The sequence below is a fragment of the Ips typographus genome, linkage group LG11 (genome assembly GCF_016097725.1).
Source record: "Ips typographus isolate SLU linkage group LG11, UJ_Ityp_2.0, whole genome shotgun sequence".
In the NCBI taxonomy this organism is placed as follows: Eukaryota; Metazoa; Arthropoda; class Insecta; order Coleoptera; family Curculionidae; genus Ips; species Ips typographus.
Window position 1 is genome coordinate 6,103,439 of NC_138432.1, and position 22,141 is coordinate 6,125,579.

Below are 22,141 nucleotides of genomic sequence, written 5' to 3' on the forward strand. Positions count from 1 at the left end.
AAAAGTACCAAAAAAACAGCATTCTGAGTCCTTTTTGCAGGTTTGCCAAATGTGTTCAGATTTACTAGCAACAAACAAGGCAGCCAGTTTTATTAATTCTCATTTACACACGCCCAGAGCAATTAATTCCAGCTATTAAACAACAAATAAATTGATCTGAAAAAAGCACAATAATTCTGTTTTATCCAGTTTGATCAGATTAGAACAAACTATAACCGTGATTCAGTTTGACGTTTACTTACAATTAGTTAGCGTGGACTGTATAAACGATGGATGTTTAATTTGTTTGCAGTTTCTACTCCTGAAAATACGATTGTTTGTTTTATCTGTTAGTATTGAAATAAGAAAAATGATAGCAAACGTAATCAAGCACATTATAGACACTCACACGTGGGACAAATTACAATTTGTGGTTCACCTTTATTGCAATTCGACTGATTGATTTCAAGATTATTTTTGTTTACATAATAATTATGTAGTGCGGTCGTAAGTAAGTAATTTTCAAGGTCTAATTTTTGAATGTTAACAAATATGCAATTATACTCTCTGGGATCAAGTTTGTTAAACTTTAAAATTGTCTATTAATCAGGTTGATTGGCTGGTCAATAAACTGAAGTATCATTTTTCGATATCATATCAAATTGTGGTCTTGATCAATGATTGTTTTTGTTATTTGACTGCAGTTCTACTCTGATTAACGACTCAATATTATAACGAATCAATTGCTTTTCCTTTTTTCCTGGAATTATTGTTGATTCAATGGTGACTATAGCGAGCCTCAATGTGTCGACACACGGAGAGTAATACCTCCATGGATTATGTGAAATCCTCTTCCTCCACTGTAATAATAATACAGCAAAACTCAAGAAAAATTGAGAGAAAATCCAATATTACGTACACTAGTATAAACATTCAATTACATTTATATCAAAACAGTATTCACAAAATTCTTCAACATTTTTCTTGAATATCTCAGAGTTAACGCCTCAAGTTAGAGGTCTGAATTTTTTACCACAAACGCACGTTGGAAGTCTATTTCAACAAAAACAAAGCTTTTCAATTCACAAATATCAAAGAAAATCTTGTGAACTAATCTCCTGGGACAGGGTATTTAAATCATGGACATATTAATAAAAATATCGACACTTTATTTTATGTACAATAGAGATTTTTTACAATACTATAAGCTTTTGCTACTATAATCTGAAGACACTAACTGACTAAATATACAAAAAAACAACAAAAATAAACCTATTGCATATAATTTTTATAAACGAAAATTATAATCGTATCACATTTATGAAAATTGCTTGGTTGGACACTATTGTCCCTCTTACACTACTGACAGCAGACAATATATGGAAAGTTTGTTGAAATGCTTCAGAATTGAGTGACCCAGCACCTACAGATTTTCTAAAGCACCTCCGGTTAATTTGGTTGCGTACAGGTTAACCACCTAAAAGAAAAACTAGTTTAAAATACACGCATTTTGAAGTGAAATGGGTTTTGTTGACCTTGTAGATGAAAATGTATTGCTCCTTAGTTTGCACAGCATTAGCCCTATCCCTTCGTATTTTGTACACTATTTTAGGAATATCGACTAGCCTTGTTTTTTCAAACTCCCGTATCGCTATATCGCAGGCAATTACAACTCCTGAAAAGTATTATAACTCTAATTTGACCTTTTCTTAGGTTTGAGTACCTACCTGTTCTGCCAGTACCAGGGCTGCAATGAACCACTACAGGACTGTGGTCGTTTTGAGCAGCCAGTCCGTTAGATGTGTTTTTCTAGAGGAAAATTAGCTTAGCCCATAGACCAGTGGATAATATACCAACAAACCTTGTCTAAAGTTCCATTTTTCATGTAACTTCTAGCTTCAATAATGAAAGCTATTAGAGAGTTGGCTTCACTTGGGACTCCTTTTTCTGGCCATCCCAGATACCAGAAATGGGTTATTTCTCTCCAACTGTTTGATACCATATTCTACAACAATGTATAAATGAAACTACAAGCTGAAATGCTATGGTAATGGTTGCACTAATATCAACTAATAAGATTGTTCAAGATGACACTAAAATGGTGATTGGAGGTGAGGAACTAATTTCTACATCATACAGAGTGTTTTATACTCTTTACTTAATGTTTACTTTATGCTAACCTTTAGTTGCAACCCTGATATAATGTACTTGTCCTTAACTTCACGTTTCTTCAGTGTGATTTGAAAGTCTCCAAACATTCGGCTGCATTCCAACACTTCGGATTCCGGCAAGTAATCAACGCATTTCTCCTACAAATTACATTTATCAACATATTTAAGTTTATTATTAGGTAGTTGGTAAACTTACCAAACCGTTTTCGACTAGATGAGTCAACATTAAAATTACTTTGGCCTGTTGTTCCCAGATCATTCGCCAAAAATCGTCTACAGTGTTTTGCATAGGACCTTGGGTCGCTATGTAGTAACCTTTAGTGTTGTTTGGACCCTAAATTAAAAGAAATCTTTTAGTAACACCTACATTTCCTTTAACAGTAAATTTATTTTGAAGAATTTCCAATGAATGAGCGCTGCAGGCTGCAGATTGTTATTAGATAGGCTCTTATTTAAAACGTTTCGTTATTCGTGTAAAGTTTACAAACATTTCTAATTATTCTAAAAGATCTGACATTTTTTATAAGCTTCGACAGTTATAATCATCTTGCAAGACTAGCTAGACAAAGAAGCAATTAATCAAACATTATATACGGGTTGCTTTTTGCAGACTGTTATTTACCGACAGTTCGATGTTAAAAGCAGATATTTGATTGTAATTTTTTACAATTGTTACTACAACAATAATTATCTTATCATATTACAGCAATTGTTTGTTAGTGTAATTTTTCAGTCAACAATTCAAGGTTTGAGAAGTGTGTTTATATAACAAGAATGTAATTTTATGGATAAGTGTACAAATTGTTTGAATTGCATGTTGAAAAACACTTTTAACCTTCTGTATTTTTTTCCATGGACAAAATTCAGAAAAAGTCTTAAAGGGAAAAATTGTAACTATTTTAATTCTCTACCAAATCCTTAGAAAGACATTTTGTCCTTAAGGGCCTCAGCAGGGAGATATTTGCTGGTTATAATTTAACTAGTGAGAAACAGTAAAAGAAGCTTCCTTTGACTATTCAAATACAGAAAGAAGCCTTCTGGTTATAATTTAACTTCTGGAAAACTGTAAGAAGCTTTCTGTCTTTAATCAAACGTTTTGCTAGCCTCAATTTGACAATTTTCTCTTTGAAAATCCTTTCAGTATTAATATGACAACTTAGTGTCTAGAGGAAGCCTTCCTGGCAGCACTTTTGACTATTCAAGGACAAAAATATGCCTTCTAGTTATAATTTAAATAGTGGGAAACAGTAAGAAGCTTCCTGCCTTCAGTCAAAGGCTTTCTAGCTTACATTTGACAATTTCACCTTTAAAAATGCTTATAGTATTAATATGACAACTTAGAGGCTTGAGGAAGGCTTTCATCAGGCAGCCATTTTGACTATTCAAAGACAGAAAGAAGCCTTCTGGTTATAATTTGTTTGGGAGTGCATCAGATTACTAAATTTTTATAAATTTGGTAGCTTAAACTAGATTTGCTATGGAATTCAAGTTCTTCTCTGAATTGATATTGGATAGAAATGAATATTTCTAGTATTCCAATTACTTAAGGTAGAAAACCATTCTCTATAGATAAACTATATACTGACATAACGTTGGCAAAAATGATACGACAGTAAAACACAGTAACAAACCACAAAAATGTACTAAGTTTGAGTAAACTAAACTGAAAAACCTTCTTACCGTAACATAATTAGCATTTATATAGTCACTATTGGGATAACCATCAATAGGGCTCAGAAACACTCGAGTTTCCGGTAAGGGAATCACATTAGCGTATCTGTTTTTGGTGTCGCAACCTTCGGGAAGCTCAGAAGTCCTGGCGCTGATCTGAGGTATATCATCGAATTCCGCTTTAATATCTTCCAAATTAGCAGAGAATTTTGCTAACGCAGGGAAGTTTAAGGGATGAGATGTAGCTACCTAAATCACAATCGCAGTGTTATCTTAGGACAGTTGAAAGTTATTTCAGTACTTACTGGGTCCTCAAAAGCTGGGTTACCAAATGAACGTTTCGATATTCGTGCGCCCCCTTTACGTCTCACACTGTTGTAAACGGACAGATTATCGATGCTGTAGTCATCCAAACTGACCGGTCGACATCTTGGACCGTAGTTGAGGCGTTTTTGTCGTTTTCTCATTATGTGCTACAAACATACATTGAATTGGCTTGCTTAAACCGAAGTAAGGTTTTACCAGTAATCCAGCCAGTAAAACCAAACAAACAGCACAAACGGAAGAAATAACAATAGCTGCAATTTTCTTTTTTGTGTCACCATCATGACTGTCTTCTTTGATGTATTCTTCCTCACTGGAAACAGTCTCAGTTGTAGTTTCTATGCTGGTGGTAGCATCTTCAGTTATTGCTTCAGCTTCTCTCGGGCTGAAATAAACATAACAATTGAAGAACACTTCCTGAAGTAAGATTTTAACTCTTACCTAACATCAGGCACCACAATCTCAGATGAACTATCAACCATCCTAATCACCGGAACAGAACTCACAGAACTACTAGAACTATAATTCACACTAGGATTTGTAGTAGGTAAAACAGTAGTAGTAGTAGTAGGTTGACTGTCATTTTCTTCAATGTGAATAAAAGAAATTTCCGTTGTGGTTTGAACTGGCTGAGTGGTAGAAGTAGTCGGAGTTTGAGTAGTTTCAATAACCTAGAATTTCCCTAATTACTCATAATTCGAACACAACAAAAGTAATTCATACCTTTATAATTTCTTCTGTTGCAGCAGTTTGAGTGGTCACTTCATCAATTAAAGTAGTAGTAGTAGTTTCAGTCAAATTTTCGACTTCGTCAGTAGTGGTTTCACTTACACTAGACAAAATGGTCGTAGCTTCTTCAGTGTTAACACCCAAAAAGGTAGTAGTGACTTCTGTTGTAGTTATAGTGGCAACTTCATCATCAACTTTACTAATAGTGTTATTAATAAATTTTACTTCTTCCTCACTAACAGCTGCCGTGGTAGTAACTAAATCATCCACAAAACCTCTTTGTGACACCTCAACCTGTTTAACAGAGCTATCTCTAATAGATTGCTCAGCCACAATTGAGTTATCCAAGCTTTTAGATGTTCTGGTAAAACTTTCGGATGAAGTAGCTGGTACTTCTTTAGTAATTGTGGTAGTTGGTAGCTCTTCTGGTATTGTCGTAGTTTCAGTCGCAATTTGAATTGTTGTGGAGACTTCTTCAGTTGTGGTGGAAGGTATTACAGTGGTTGTCATACTTGTTATTGTAGTGGTTGTAATAGGAGATGGTGTGGCAACCAAAGGGATTTCTGATTTCTTCAATGAAGGTGAGGAAGGTAATATTACGTTGTCTTCTAGCGAGGCTGTTGATGTTGGTTCAGTTGTGGTTGTTTGAATTGGTTTGGAAACATTACTTAACGAAGCCATACTTTCTGAAGCTATGTTGTTATCAATAATTGGTAGAATTTCCGGTTTGGTTGTAGTGGTTGGGATTGTGACAGTTGGTTCAATAGTGCTGGAGGAACTTCTGTCAATTCTCTCTGTAGTACCGTTTTTCTCAATGATCTCTTGATCGTAAACTTCAGACTCATTGTAAACATTTTTGTAATTGATTTTCATAGTTTGTTCAATGCTTAAGTCTTTATGGATGGAGTTTTTCGACACCGTCTCATTGTCCACAATAGTTTTGGTCTTTTCAAATTCCATTTGTCCATGCCTGTTCTTTGCCATGTCACCGTCCTCTTCTTCTTCTTCCCCATCATCATCATCATCATTATCATCTTCTTCGTTGTTACCGCTCTCATTATCAAAGTCCACCTTTAATTTAACGCTTTTAACAGTTTCATGGAATTTATTATCAAACTTTGTGCTAGGAGTGGTGAGCTCTGAGTTACTATCAAAGCTAGGATGCCGAGTACCTTGGAAGCCTTCTGAATCAAGCAGAGTGGTGCTTTTCTGTGTCCAGTTTGTCTGAGAATCATTTTGGGAAGATGCTGAAGTACTTTCAAGTTTGTAATGGTTTTTCCCTAGTTTTAGAGGCAAACCAGAAAGGCTGCTAGTTGATTTTGGTGGTTTGGTTTCTAAAAATTCAGTCTTGGGATCTACTTTTAAAATTTTGTTTAAATCTCGATTGTTGATTTCTGTTGTGTTAGGGGGTGGAGCCTCTCGAATTTGGCGCCATTGGCGCTCGTCTGCTTTACTACATGCTACCAGTATCAACAAGACACCTGAAAGTACAGTTTTAGATTTATCAATTATCCAAATACTGGAATTGTAGTACCTGAAATGACTTGTAGAGGAACTCCCATAATGCCGCATGGTCGCAGCTACTCGTTTACCTGTAAGAAAAATAACATTTTTTTATACTTAAAATACAGCTGATGCAATTTAAATTTAAAAAAGGGCAACAGAGATTTAATATGCATTTACGGTTTTCAGTTTCAGCATTTGTCCTTGCAACGCTCGTAATTTTTATTTGTATATCGACGTACTGACACACTTTCCCCAAACAGCTTACAGTTTCCAAGTCTAATCGGATTACGTTCGCTTATTAAAGGGTGGAAATTGAATGCTAATATTAGAAAAATCGGCCTAGAAGTGCGGTTTTCTGGATATTACAATGCGGTGTGAGAAAAAAAGTTTCATTTCTGCGCTTAACAACGGAAGAGGCTTTTGTTATTCAATGTGTCAGTTGGAAGATTACGTATTCTTTGCAAGTATCTCAAGACAAACCAATGGTTGTATTGTCGTTTTAAAACGCGTGTCTGGCCTATGAAGAACCTGAAAGGTAATATAGCCTCCGGCTCTCCGTGACCGTGTAAAATTTTTATTATTCAGTTAGTTAACCGGTTTGCAGGAGAGATTCTATTTACCCGACTACTACATCCATCTAGATAAGCCTCAGCCTTGCCTAGACTGCATTTCATCCTAGCTGTAATAAATATTTGTTAAAACTACAAATTACACAACAAATTTCAAATGCAAAAGTTATTAAAACCCTACCCAAAAAGTTGCAAAGTAATTCTAGGTAAATGTCTCAGGAAAGGTGAGCCGTGAAAATTCAATGCCTTTTAAGTGAACGTTTTGCGGTGGTATTTTTATTATTCTACGGTTCAGCAACTCGCCTTACATTGATACAATTACACTAATTTTAATGGTAACAACAGTAATAAATTGGACGGATGTCAATCTGAAGGAGTGGCAACATATCGTCATCTAAAGAATGAAACTAGTCTACAACTGATTAATTTGACATTAACAACAATACCGCTATTGTTGCTTTATTTGCTCTATTATTATACAATTTCAAACTAAAGAGATACAAAAGCAACTGTATAAGTAAATGCTCTAGATATCATGGCGGAAAACGAGGTGTCGTAATTTAATGACAATCTTCCGCCAAAGTGTATATTACTTTGGGTTAGGTCAATGGTTTATTATTATACTGTAGCTAATTTGCGTAGATTGGTTACATACCTGATTATTGAATATACACTGCCTGAATAGCAAAATTGTTAGTTAAACATCCATTTGATATAGATCATAAAATTGGAGAGAAAGTAGATTTATATGAGAGTTATAATGACTGGCCATCCGGTTAGAAATGTGTTGTTGAAGTCTCTTCCAGTTTCAATGAATTGCAATTTAGACAATGGTACTTACCAGTTTATTCACAATATTGAAAGTAAAATATTTATGATAGGTTTGTCAGTTATCTTGACTTTATCACACAATCGATATTGTGTGCGATATATTATCTGTATTTAGTCACTTTGATGACTATTCCAATTTTGAGTTTTACTACATATTAATAGTATAAACAATTTATGCTGCCAACTATTCTTTCCTACACTTTTAAAGTGTACTGGAACGTACACGCTAACACAAATGACCTTTATTTTCAAAGGCTTGCAACAATATACCTCATTATTGCACAAACATCGATGAAGACTTCTTCTCCAACTGTTCAATATCATGTGAGTATAAATATGAAGGTCTACTGTATTATTCTAGAACATTTACCTCACTAATAATCTTATGAATTGATTTAAGAATGCAATGAAGTAGAATTGCTGAAATTGTGATGATTCCGTTAACGTGGTGCTGGTATAAAATAATGGTGAAGCTGGTTGAGGCCTCTGACAGTTCTAAAAGATTTTCAGAGGCTTCTGTAAATTTTTCTAAGATTTCTGGAATGTTTCAAACGCTATTATAGGATTCTTGCACTAGAAAGTTTACCAAACTCGTAGAGGCCTCTGACAGTTCTAAATGGCTCTTAAAGTTCTAAATGATTCTTAAAGGCTTCTGGCAAATTTTACATTTTCTGGCAGTTCTAAACGACTTTTAGAGGCTTCTGGCAAATTTTACAACATTTCTAAAATGTTTACAAAGTTGTTACAAGTCTCTGGCAGTTCTAAAAGATTCTCAGAGGTTTCTGAAAGTTTTTCTAAGGTTTCTGGAGTATTTAGAACTCTGTTATAGGCTTCTGGTACTTTTTCTAAGATTTCTAGAAGGTTTACCAATCTCGTAAAGGCCTCTGACAGTTCTAAATGACTCGTAAAGGCTTTAGTTTCTTTTAGAATGTTTCAAACGCTGTTAGAAGTTTCTTGCACTTTCTCTAAGATTTCTAGAAGGTTTACCAAGCTCGTAGAGGCCTCTGAAAGTTCTAAATGAGTTTTAGAGGCTTCTGGAAAATTTCACAACATTTCTCTTCTTCTGGAAAATGTTCTAAGATTTCTATAATGTTGTAAAACGCTGTTGGTACATAAATAGCTATTATATCAGCGAATGTTGATTAGATTAAACAAAGACAAAAACGGGGATTATCGGAAAAAGACAATACAAAAAATAGATTGAATTTTTTGGCTAGATTGCATGTTGATTAACCCATTAGCGGTTACATCAATATTTATACACCATATTAACAGCACAAATACATACATTTATTAAAAAAAAATATTTTAAAGATTTGCTAGTATTTTTTATCTTAGAACTCATTTATGCTGACCTTTTCAATATGTAGCGAGTTTTACTTGGAAGTAATTTGCATTTCAAAGTGCTGTAAAAAGACTAACTTGTCAATAAACTATCATTATTGTTACACTACTATGAAACATTGTTACGATCACTTTTTTGTGGTTTTATACAAAAACGTTTCCCTGAATGAATAATGTTTTTCATAACAAAAAAACGTTAAATTTCGTCATGCACAGTCATGTTAGTTGATTGTATTATTAATTTTCTAGTGGTTGTAGATTATGTAATGGCACAATCAAAGCCAGAATCACGATTTTCAAACAAAATATCGAAACTTGAAGGTTATTTTCAGGTGAATTAATCCCATCTACACTTGTATTGTCAATAATAATAATTATTAAAATACATATTGTGTGCTAATAATGTTTGATCAGTGTGGGTACAACTAGAAAAAAACACAAAAAAAGAACAAGGTGTGTATAATGTAGGTAATCATTAAATCAACAAATAGGATTCAAACAGTTTACTGATCATGTGTCAGTAAAACGTTTTATTTTTATTACCAGGTAATTGGCAGTATACGTTTAATGTTAAAAACGAGTTTTTTTATTGCTTACATTAACGGGTAAATAACGGTTGAATTTGCCTTGCCCGTTCATTTACTACGACTTTTTTTCTTTTTTCTAATACCAATATGCATGTAAAACTATTTGTATTACTAGACAATTATTTTTAACGTTAATTCTGACAGATGACAAGGTTTCAGATAATTTCTTAAGTGATACATTATTCAAGTTATCAAATCTTTTTCTGACACTTGCTTGAAGAACGGTAACTAGTGATGGATAAATTCAGCCTGTGTTTCTGCCAGTTCAAATTTTGACTGCGCTTTTTCTCTGACTGTACCAAATTTTGTACTTTTTTTCAGGTTATTGAACAGGAAATTTAATAAGAATTCCAAAAACGTGCTTAAAAGAGTAATTTTTTTTAATTGCAAATAGGTTTAACAGGCGATTTTGTCCCTGACTGTGCTTTCAAACTGTGTTTCTGTCAGATCAAACTTTGACACCGCTTTTTTCCCTGACCGTACTAAATTTTACAGTGTTTTTTCAGGTTATTATATAGGAAATTTAATGGAGATTCCAAAAATGTGCTTAAAACAATCATTTTCTCACTCTAAGTGGATTTTACCAGCAATTTTGTCCCTGACTGTCCTTTCAAACTGTGTTTCTGTCAGTTCAAATGGTGACAGCGTTTTTCTCCCTGACTGTACAAAATTTGGTAGTTTTTTTGAGGTTATTGGATAGGAAATTTAACAATTCCAAAAATGTGCTTAAAACAGTCATTTTTTCACTGCAAGTGGGTTTTATAGGCGATTTTGTCTCTGGCTGTTCTTTCAAACTGTGTTTCTGTCAGTTCAAACTTTGACACCGCTTTTTTTCCTGACCGTACTAAATTTTGCAGTGTTTTTTCAGGTTATTATATAGGAAATTTAATGGAGATTCCAACAATGTGCTTAAAACAATCATTTTCTCACTCCAAGTGGGTTTTACCAGCAATTTTGTCCCTGACTGTCCTTTCAAACTGTGTTTCTGTCAGTTCAAATGGTGACAGCGTTTTTCTCCCTGACTGTACAAAATTTGGTAGTGTTTTTGAGGTTATTGGATAGGAAATTTAATAATTCTAAAAATGTACTTAAAACAGTCATTTTTTCGCTGCAAGTGGGTTTTATAGGCGATTTTGTCTCCGGCTGTTCTTTCAAACTGTGTTTCTGTCAGTTCAAACTTTGACACCGCTTTTTTCTCTGACTGTACCAAGTTTTGTAGTGTTTTTAGGTTATTAGACAGCACAATATTTAATAAGGTTTCCAATTATGTGCCTAAAACAGTAATTTTCTCACTCCAAGTGGGTTTTACCGGCAACTTTGTCCCTAACTGTCCATTCAAAATGTGTTTCTGCCAGTTCAAAGTTTGACAGCGTTTTTCTTACTACATGTATTAAATTTTGTAGTGTTTTTTAGGTTATCAGATAGGAAATTTAATGAGGATTCCAAAAATGTGCTTAAAATAGCCATTTTTTCACTCCAAGTGGGTTTGACAAGTATTTTTGTCCCTGACTGTCAAACTGTGCTCAAAACTTTCAAAAATCAGGCTTTAGAAAAGTTTTCTTGCAGCATTTGATACAAAACGTATTTCTGAGATTTATGATAGTTATTTTGACAGTGGTCACGTGACTATATCCTCCAAAAACCACGTGATCTCTCTGTCACTATTGTCAAAACTGTCAAAATTTACCGAGAATTTGCAAGAATTAATGTAAATTTTCTTGTCACACTGAATTTTATTTTACCTTGCCGGTAAACGGCCATTTTAAGGCGTAATTTACAATGACAATTAAACAAAAAATAAAGAAACTAAACTGTGTTTTTGTAAGTTTTTTAAATTTTCTTTTATTGTAACCCAAACAATACAGACGTCCCTGTCTTTTCTTGTTAGTGTTATCGTCTGATGATGCCTTTTGAACGCGAAACCCGGGTCACGTAGTTGCCCAATATAAACTTTGAGATTTGAATTTTTTTATTGATTGTTAATAAAAATATTGTTTTGAGATGTTTAGTAATTATTTCTTTCTGAGTGAAGTTATTAGTCTCTATTGAATCATATTTTTTATGTTGGCTGCGGTTTTAATTTAATTACAGTTTATTGACTATAACTATAGCATTAAATTAAAAATTATAAACAGATTTTAATCAATTATCTGGCTTTCAGTCAGAATTTATATTATCGTTTAAACGAATTCCAATACATTCAAAGTGTGTTAATAAATCATTTAGTTTTATTTGTATACAATTAATGTGGGTTTGCCTCAATACAAAACAAAACCACGAATAGTAAAAAATGTATATAAATTTCAGTAATAATGTGTATGATTCAGATATGTTTTTACTAAAAATTGTTAAAATGTACGAATAGTGTGTATGACACAAAATAAAAGTTTCATGAAGAACCAGATTGGTTTCTTCAGTTTCCAAATTATATTGACTTTCGCACATTCCAGCAAGTGTCTTCTTTCATATGCCGTTTAAAAAACAGCAATATCAAGCCTAGTTTTTTTTTAATTTGGGTTAAAACATTGTCATAAAATGCATTGAATCTCCCATAAGACGTTTTGCTTTACCGATGCCCTTAAACTCAACAGAAATGAAAACTAAATTGTATGTTAGAATATTAATTTAAAATTAAAACTGAAATTTTTATGTGTTTGACCACTACCATCCAACCATGTTTCCACCAGTTGATCGGATCAACCAGTGCCTTGAATTACTGGTAAAAACTTGAAAAAAATATTCCTCAACGGCACCTTGGCATAGTTTTTTTCGACGACTTATAATTTCCTTGATCGAAATGGTTGATAGCCGAACTTAAGGTCAGACACTGAGTTTACCTTACGGTCTAATGGACGTCACTGACCTTCGATCATCTACAAATCTCGCGTTACTAATTTTGTCAATTTAGGTGTCTGATTAAGTACTGTAAACTGATATAATTCAGGATGTTAATATAAGAATTTAGCATTATCTGGGTGCACTTCCATGTTCCGGATTAGATAATGACCAACCACCGCATCGAAATCGATGAGGAAGCACTTTAAGAAGAGTTAATTTAGTATTAAAAAAACAACCACGATAGTTTCGTCGTTACTTATTGATGTAACGCACCTCTAACAGTGTTTGCTCTGGTTTATAAATGATTATAATTTCGCTGATTAACTTTGTTATCCTAACCTCTGTTGGCGGTATTGTTGCCGCAGACAACAAAGCAGCTTCCCACCTAGATTATACAATAATTGCAGTTTGATCATCCGAACTAGATTACGATCAGAAAACGGAAAACGAAAGTTTGACAAAAAGTGAAAATTCCTTTAGTTTTCACTCACTAAACTCATCATATTACACTTGACGGCTGTAACAATGTAATTGCATGCGCGAGGCCGGTGAAAGCTTCTTTATGTGCCATATGATGAGGTTTTGAAGTATTTGCATACCATAATGTGGTGCAAGTTTCTGCTTCGATGACTGTAAAGCTTATTTAATAGACTGTGATTCTGCTCTATCCAAACCCAAACAACTAAATTGACTTAACGAGCTAGGTTAAAGGCCAGTCAAGGTATACTTTTAGCTCACATCTTGTTGACTAGCCTAATTTTACAATAACAATTTAGTTTCAATGAACGACCTTTGTGCCCAATTTTTTCACCAACGCTGTTGCAATAAAAATATTTTTTTGACAAAAATAGAAGAGTTGTGTATTCCATAACATGTTCCCAATTGAGTGTAACAAAATTACAACAGAGCTCTTTAATATACCAACATGAGTTTTGGCGTAAGTCTTACGAAATTAGTACACTTACTTAAAAAAATAATAAATAAACAAAACCAATTTCACGGTACAGTGTCTTAAGATAACGCAAACGATTAGTTGAGCGTGAAATATTGATATTTTGCTAGTATGATGGAAGAGTTTTCTTTGTTGATTAAGATGTTTTCTGATTTTGGACAGAAAAACACACACTGATCAACAAGTTTATTTAAATTGTCAGCCAGTTGCAGGATTAATCGTGTGACTAATTTGTTTGACTAAACTTGTGATAAAATATGTGCTCATTATGTACAATTTAGGTTTCAACAATAAGAAATAATGGGTAAACACTTACTACCTTCTAATTGTAAAAATATAGTCGTTTTTCTAATCACTTTCCCATTATTACGAAGCATTGTGAGGTATTACAAGGCATTATGAGGCATTTTGAGATATTTATAAGGCATTTGAGAGTATTTTGAAGCATTGTCTGTATATTTCAAAATGCAGTGTATTAATATAACAAAATTGACTGAAAATTAAACAGAACAGCATAGGCACATGTAATTATTATGGTAAAAATCTTTGTTAGATGATATTGAGTTGAAACAATATTCATTACAAATTATTCAACCAATTTTTCAACATTTCAACTACATTTTTAAGGTCACGTGACTGTTTTTGACAGGTGTCAACTGTCTTTTACAGTGTTGCAAGCTCAAAATTGTATTATTAACGTCACGTAACGTGTATTTTACAATTTCAGCTTTTACAACTGTCTAAATTTAATTTACCAAATGATCAACATTTAAATTACATTTTAGTCACGTGACTGTTTTGACAGTTGGCTTTGACAGTGTTGCAAGCTCTAAAATGGCATAATCAAAGTCACGTGATGTGTCTCTTGCAATTTCAGCTTTTACAACTGTCTAACATAGTGTAAATTTAATTTACCAAATTTTTAAATTTTAAACTACATATATTTTAAAGGTCACGTGACTAATTTTGACAGATGTCAACTGGCCTGCTAGAACATGCAGAATTGCATTTTCAACGTCACGTAACGTGTATTTTGCAATTTAAGTTTTAACAACTGTCCAAATTTAATTTACCATTTTTCAAAGTTTAAACTGCGTTTTGAAGTTCACGTGACTGTTTTTGACAATGTCAACTGGCCTTTACAATGTTGCAAGCTCAAAAATGGAATTATCAAGTCACGTGACGTAGTTCTTACAATTGTACTACTGTCTAAATTGAAATTAGCAATTTTTCAACTGTTTCTTTTAAATGATAAGTGTCTTTATTTGACACGTGCTAACTTGGTTACTATGACAGTTAGAAGATTCGTGCAAACGTCAAAATATAACCGGTAATTACCCGTAACCTAACCTAAAAACTGTCACGAGACCTTTAAAAAAACCAATTTGAAGCTTTTGGGTGTTTAAAATTTGGAAAAACAGTCACGTAACTTGAGGAAGTAATTTTTATTGAATCATTAATCCTTATCAACATTTTGACAATGGTCAAAAGTCATGTACAAATTGTAAAAGCAGACATGCTACTTAATCGCCAACCTAAAAACTGTCACGTGACCATAAAAAATTTAATTTCAAGGGTGTATTTCATCAAGATGTATCATTATCTCAATACCAGGGGACTTACAACTAAATTTTAGAATACCACAAATGTGTAAACATTTGAAAGTATCTAAAGGCATTTTTATGTATTTCAATGATGTATTTTTTTGAAGCACTGTAACTATGAGGCATTTTGAGCAATAATAGGAGCATTGTGAGTTCTAAAGGCATTTCAAGGTATTTTGTATGCAAAAAGGCATTTTGGTGTACAAAAAATTATCGGCGGTCTAGATAAATCGTAGAAAAAATCAATTTTTTAAACTACGTTTGTTTGACTGTTTTTATGTAATTAAATTCAATGCTTTAGGTCCTGTCTAGAGATTGTCAAAGTGAAGACTACAGGCTTTTTCAAAATTTCAAACTTTGAGTTGTCAAAATTTTGTTTGAACTTTGCCATCAATTATCGTTAAAAAAGTTTTTATAAACTACCTTCTAATTGTCGAAATGAAACGATTTTCCAAAGTTTGTTTGTTTGACTGTTTTTATGTAATCCAATTCGATGCTTTAGCTGTTTTCCTGTTTAGAGGTTGTCAAAATGAATACTACAAGCTTTCTTACTGTCTACAGATTGTCAAAAATGATTTGCATTGTGCTTGTCTCAAACTAACCTACTAGTCATCGTTTTCAATTTATAAATTATTTCAAACTTACGCATTTTACGCTTTTGTGCTTTAATGAAAACCGAAACAAAAACGGATCTGATATTCCAAATTGAACGTTTATGCCTCAAACTTTCGTGCGAACAATAAGGCTTTAAATGCCTCATTAACTTGGCTTTCTTGCTCTGTTTCACTGCAGTAAGGAAGTCGATTTCGAGATACGTACACCTTGAAACTGTAATTTTGCAAGCTTCCACTTCATTTAAATTCGACTCTTAACGTTAGCACATATCACATTAGACAGCTTCGTTGTACAATCGAATTAAAGTCTGTAAGCTTTTAGGCTAACCGCGACTTGACACACCTTTTTAGTGAATTAGGCAACGATCTTGCGATGCGTTTACGTTAATTGTTTTGAGGTTAGCGAATTTATAACTGAAAAAAATTGGCAAATATTGAATTTTTGTGTAATCATTTTTGTGGTAAAAATCGGGTGAAAATATCACAGGAAATGTGTAAACTAATGAATACATAATGGACGTCTATAAACCGCACGCAAACCGAACAGAAAATAGGAAGAGAAAGTTCTAATGATACTACGTGAGTCATTCTTTCAGGTTTTAAGGACAATTTTTTTAATTGTCTTTATGTCAAAGCAAATTCACAATAAAGTGCGTATCAACATAAGTAGCCACTTTATAAAACTTTTATCTACTAAGCAATTGTCACATAAAAGAAGTTGTATTCGTTGCAATTGTCGCCATTAACATTGAGCCAATAATAAAATTATGTAGCAAAAAAGGTCGAAGCAATGTTACAATTGCCCGACATCAAAAATGGACTTGTTGACATATAAAATAATGAATCAGGTTGGATTATGCATTTTAAATGGGTAATTTTCGGTGTTTATGGGTCGGTTGACTCCGGATATGGAGATCAAAGTGGGTTCAGTATTTAAATTAACTTGGCTGAGACTGAGACGCAATTTTTGATGCTTAGGTTATCTTTGGTGTCCCAATTTTAATTGAACTTGACCTCATCATCAAAAAGTTCCCAAACAAACAACTGATACCACCACAATGCCGATCTTTAAATTCAAAACACAAAAATCCCACGATAATTACTGTGTCATCGTAATAACTGAATTGTGTGTATGGCTTTGGAATTAATTTTCCAACACTTCATAGACTCGATTGTTACGCAATTCCATATTTTATGCAACAAAGCATGTGAACGAGAGATGTCTGCACAATGTTTGTCTAAGTAATTATCCTGGAGTACTTTGTCCAAGACATAGCATATGCAAAATTGCATTATAATAGCTTATTTGAATATGTAAGATTGCGAGAAGTTCAGAAGAACCATTATTAATCTTATACACTCTTAATGACTTTTTAACTCTTTAAAATGGTTGTAGATAAGGTTAATCCACATGACATTTCTAGTGAAATCATGGTCATGTATGAATTTACAACCATAACCATCAATCTTTAAGACATTAAAAGGACAAATGCTTTTGTTCTCCTGCCAGATTAGAGCCAAAGAAGAAATAAAACATAAGTTTAAGTATTAACTGTTTCTCTATAATTCTATAAAAATGCTCGGTTATCACCTGACACTGACTATAAACGTTAATACTTGTAAGGTACAAGTTTTTAACAACTCAAAAGTTTAATACAAACTGAAACGCTTTTTGCCTAGAGATACGTCGAACAGAAACCAAAATAGGGCATTTTAAGTAAATTTATATCATATTGAAGAAGAACTTGTTGCAGAAGAAACACGTATTATTTAAAAGAAGAACAGTTTCAACTGAATTTGAAAGCAGCGCCGTTTAAAAATCTTTTAGAGGTGTCTTCCAACTTTGTTGTCATCAAATTTTTATAAAAGCCATAGACATTTAGACAGATAACTTCTTCAAATTGATAATAGCAAATACCAAAACACCTAAAAGTAGTGATGGGTAAATTACAAATGCTGTGGTGTAAATTTGTAGTGTTTTTTCAGGTTATTGGACAGGAAATTTAATGAGGATTCCAAAAATGTGCTTATAACTGTCATATTCTTACTCCAAGTGGGATTTACAGGCGATTTTGACCCTGAATGTCAAATTGTGCTCAAATTTTGCAAAAATCTGGGTTTAGAAAATTTTTCTTGTATGATTCGATACAAAACTTGTTTCTGAGATTTATGACAGTTATTTTGACAGTGATCACGTGACTGCTTAACTAAAATTATCCTCTAAATACCGTGATAGCTGTGACTAATGTCAAAATTTGCCTAGAATTTGTAAGAATTACAGTTTAACACAGTTTTCTTACAGTTTTCGAAACAAGACGTGGATCTGAAATTTTTGACAGTTATTTTGACTGTCAGTAAATTACTGGTAAATTACAAATTGTTTAAAAAATATCTTAAGATGTGCGTCATTTTTCTTATCTCAAAAACATATTATTTGTCATAGTTTAAACATGGAAATGCTATTTTTTTAGAAAATATTTTTAAAAAAGGTTTAAGTTATAAGAACTCATTTGGAACAAGAATCACTTTGTCAGAAAATGAAATTAATGACAGCCATGACAGGAAAATGATATATTTCAAGCAAATTTCAATTAGACCCATAAATTGGAATTTACTGGTAAAATTAGTAAATTTTCCTGTTACACTGAATTATAATCGGTCACTTGATGTTCTATCTAACCGCATTTTGGTTTCGATTGTATATGCATACTTCAAAAATGTCTTAATGTTTTAAGATAAAATTATTTATTTAGTTATCCGATTTTTTTGGGAAAACCACAAAAAACGATAACATCAAATATCACAAGAAAACTGAAAGTTGCATTTAACCACAAACGCAACAATGATTCCGTAGTAAATTTAGTGGGTTATTTAGGGAAAAACCCAAATTCATAAAGTGCGTCTTATTGTGGTTTAAAATTGATAAAGAAACGTTCAACAAGACCTTTGTTACTATTCATTTAATTTATATTGTTAACTTAAACAAGAAACAGATGAATATCACAAAAGTGTTGGTTCAAGAAATTAAAATGCTTCAAAAAATTATTAATGTTATGGTTTGGTATTATACAACTATGGATTATCGAGGTTATGTAGGGGCAAATCAAATAAAATTGCTTTGAGCCATTTAATTTGATATAAACCATGCATAAAATTTCCATTTAACTACTACAAAGACAATGTGAACAAGTGTATACATTGTAATTTCAGGTAATTACTCAAGTGTTACAACTTTTATATACATACATTTTTAAACAATTTGTGTACCACTATAATATAGTCTAATAGTGGTTTCATATTGAAAATAATCAGTATTGTTCAGTATTTTTAACCAAAAACATTTCTTCTTTTATTTATTTTGAAACCTTTCATAATTAGAAAAAACGTTTAATGGATTTAGTATTTGAAATATAGTTTGTGATTAAAATACATTACAAAGTTTGAAAACTTAGAATTATTCCTGTTTAACTCAAACAGAAAACAGATTCCTTCTATATGATGTTTGTTTTTGTTTTTTCAAGAATTATTTTGAATTTTGATTTTACCAGCATTATAGTTTTCAGCACACTGCTTAAAATGTAGTTTTAGAGATGCAATAAACTTTTTTACTTTTTATGATAAAAAAATGTTTCTTGAGCTGAGCATGGTCTTTTCGTGGTGAATGTACGTTTCCAGTTGCCTTGAAGAAATTATTCATTGATTTATGATTCATCATACTTTTGAAAGCATTTGGTGACCAAATCTCGTCTGCCCTTGATTAACACTTTCAAACAGTGGGCTTTTGCATTTAAATGATTTTCGAACTTGACAAGAATTGTTAATACTTAAAGAATTACCACTTTAGGAACAAAGTGTTTTTGGTTGAGACTTCCACTACCATTGTCACTTTTCTTTAGAGATTCGTCGACAGAAAATAACTAGAGCAATTATCATTATTTTGCTATAAGTATTCTTACATTACAGAGATAACTGACGCTTTTTAATCAAAAAGAGATAAACTGTATTAAAAACTCATTATTCTATATAACTATAGAGATTATCAGTTTCTACAGATGGTTGATATTCAAGAATTTTATCGCCGCAGTGCAAAAGTACATAATTTTTTTTAATCATTAAATACCAAACAAATCACTTCCGTATAGTTTTTTAAACACGTTTTGACTATAGTTGCATGTCATCATCAGCATTGGCGTTTTTATGATCAGGAACATTGTACCGGAAATTATTTTACCTTTTCTCTATACCAAATACGGCCTAGCTAACCAAAAGAAAAAAGTGTCACATTCTCTATAGTGAAAAAGTGAAACTTTCCTGGTTTGATTGTTATTTATGACGTCTTTGATAGGAAAAACATTGATTTAGTTTATTATCACCAATTACGCTCGTTTAAGAGAAAAAGCAACATTTTGACGAGCTAATAATCAGCAGATTAATAGAAATTAGCAGTAATTAAGCTCACCATTATTTATATCAGCAAGTTCAGCAAACAAAACCAACCCAATATTGTCGAAGGTGAACCAGAACCTAAAACCGCTTTTAATTCACTACACCACAAGATAAACAAAAAGTTGAATTTTCTACTGAACTGAATGAATAATGTGTCGATATCGATACGCGATCGAACCCAAAAATTTTGCAACACCACGTATGTGGCACGCGGATGTACTAAAACGCTAAACTACGTCACGAAACAATCGAATACCAACACACAGTACCACGAGTGGAAAGTTATAAGCCGGTACTCTGGTGTCGTGGTCCGCAGTACCTCGGGTACCACTACTACAGTGCAACTGATTAGCACATTAGCAGTATACCGAGGAAATAAGGCGAACCACTCTCAGGTATCGGTTGCTTATTGTTGACATACCAAACTGTACGTTGCCTAGGAGACGGATTTATCGATATTTGAAAATACAGGTCAGGAGCAAGAAATAATAAGCTATAAAAAAATTACTACAAAATCTTACTAAGTAATTAAATTACTTGCTCATACAGCTAGAGAATGCACTGAGAAATTACTAAAATCAAAATCAACAAAACTAAATTCGTGTAAGTAACTTAAAAAAAATTATACTGAGCATTTATAAAGTTACTGATAAATGTCACGCACAATACCAAGTACACAATTAAATTACTCAAACCAATTCACCGCACTTTTAATTAATTCAGTGTAGCTTTGATGCAATACTCTAAATAAATAGATTCTTGTTTCGAGAATTTAAAGTTACAACAGTCGTCAAATAAATAACTAATTAAATTAATTATGGGGTATAAATTGCATTGTTATGTAATTACTTATTCTGATTAAAAATAGGTTGGAAACTAAATATTGTTTCAAAATTTGACTGAATTTTCAGGTTTAAGAAAATACTAATTATTTACTATACTGTTGTATAAATAGCTTAGATTTAATCTCTTAGACTAATTATTATAACAACCAATTAATTTAATCATGTTTTTATGTACTCATTATTAATATAAAAATTATGTATCCTTAATAAAATTATATAATAAAATAAACGTACTTCTTTGTTAAATGTGACCTTTCTTGGTCATAAGCGTTAATTTATTATTTTTTACAATCTATTTGTATATACTTCCTATGTCTAGAAGGTCAAACCCGCATCAAACGACAAGTTTTTTAAACAACTAGATTTGATTTTAGATATAATTTATATTGCAATATTAAAGCCAGAAAACAAAATTTGATGATAGTGGATGCAAGAGACAGACATTTGAGTCATCATCATGCTACTATTTAAAATTGATATGGGCGTAAAGCAAATTTAATACGTGGGAGTGTGTACTGTTCTGATTGATATAGTAAAAACTGGTTAAAATTGCAGAGATATCAATAATCCACAACAGTTAGGAAAGATGTATGTATTAATTTCATTAAAATCACTGTGAAATTACTTAAAAAATGCCTGAGCATGAGTGTTATTTTGTGACCAATTCATCATCCAGTAGATATCAAAAACTACAAATGATTCTCAAATTACACTGATGATTTCACTAATTTTATATCAAAGTGTGATTAAAAGAATTTATGAAACGTTAGTCATAATAAAGCAGATTTTTAAATATATTTCGATATCTGTATAATGTCCATGGAACTATTTTCAAATATTATATCCTTGCTAGTAAATATTTAATAGTTGTCATGTTCTGGTTTAAAATCTTTACTGTTAATACAAACACAAAAAGCTTCAAAACAACCTAAGCAGTCATTAAGATTAAATATTCTAAGAAGGAAAGAAGAGGTAAATAAAAGTTATCGCAGTAGGTACTACTTGTCCTAATGAGTCTGGTCAGTTAATGAATTTTGTAGATAATTCCACTATTTCAGATACAAAAAATACCTTCAAACTCAGGTCCAAAGTTTGTTTGCTTAAATCCTCATTTACCTCATATTAAGCTTT

General features: G+C 32.4%; 2 protein-coding genes across 3 annotated transcripts in view; one reads left to right on the top strand and one right to left on the bottom strand.

Moving 5' to 3' along the window:
• Positions 1 to 22,141, top strand: part of Tsp26A (Tetraspanin 26A) — a 41,177-nt gene that overhangs the window by 17,934 nt on the left and 1,102 nt on the right. The gene's annotated exons all lie outside the window — the stretch shown is intronic.
• On the bottom strand, positions 1,128 to 20,462 carry LOC145735501 (uncharacterized). Of its 2 annotated transcripts, none has more exons than XM_081989423.1 (13): positions 20,179 to 20,462; positions 6,409 to 6,466; positions 4,869 to 6,355; positions 4,587 to 4,816; positions 4,344 to 4,530; positions 4,127 to 4,294; positions 3,831 to 4,070; positions 2,347 to 2,484; positions 2,160 to 2,288; positions 1,841 to 1,984; positions 1,707 to 1,788; positions 1,515 to 1,654; positions 1,128 to 1,456 (listed from the first exon to the last, which is right to left on the bottom strand). In XM_081989423.1, the coding sequence occupies exons 2-13, from the start codon at positions 6,434 to 6,436 to the stop codon at positions 1,403 to 1,405; spliced, it is 3,027 nt and encodes a 1,008-aa protein (XP_081845549.1). In that variant the 5' UTR covers positions 6,437 to 6,466; positions 20,179 to 20,462; the 3' UTR covers positions 1,128 to 1,402. The 2 variants fall into 2 exon arrangements, with proteins under 2 accessions (XP_081845549.1, XP_081845550.1); XM_081989424.1 differs by lacking the exon at positions 20,179 to 20,462 and adding an exon at positions 7,605 to 7,728.

Bases quoted from the DNA above. Each gene is read 5' to 3' on its own strand.
- LOC145735501 (XM_081989423.1), bottom strand. From the start codon at position 6,436: ATGGGAGTTCCTCTACAAGTCATTTCAG. The intron at 4,817-4,868 runs GTATGAATTACT...GGGAAATTCTAG, and splicing joins CAACAGAAGAAATTATAAAG to GTTATTGAAACTACTCAAAC. The intron at 1,789-1,840 runs GTTTGTTGGTAT...ATTTTCCTCTAG, and splicing joins AAAATGGAACTTTAGACAAG to AAAAACACATCTAACGGACT.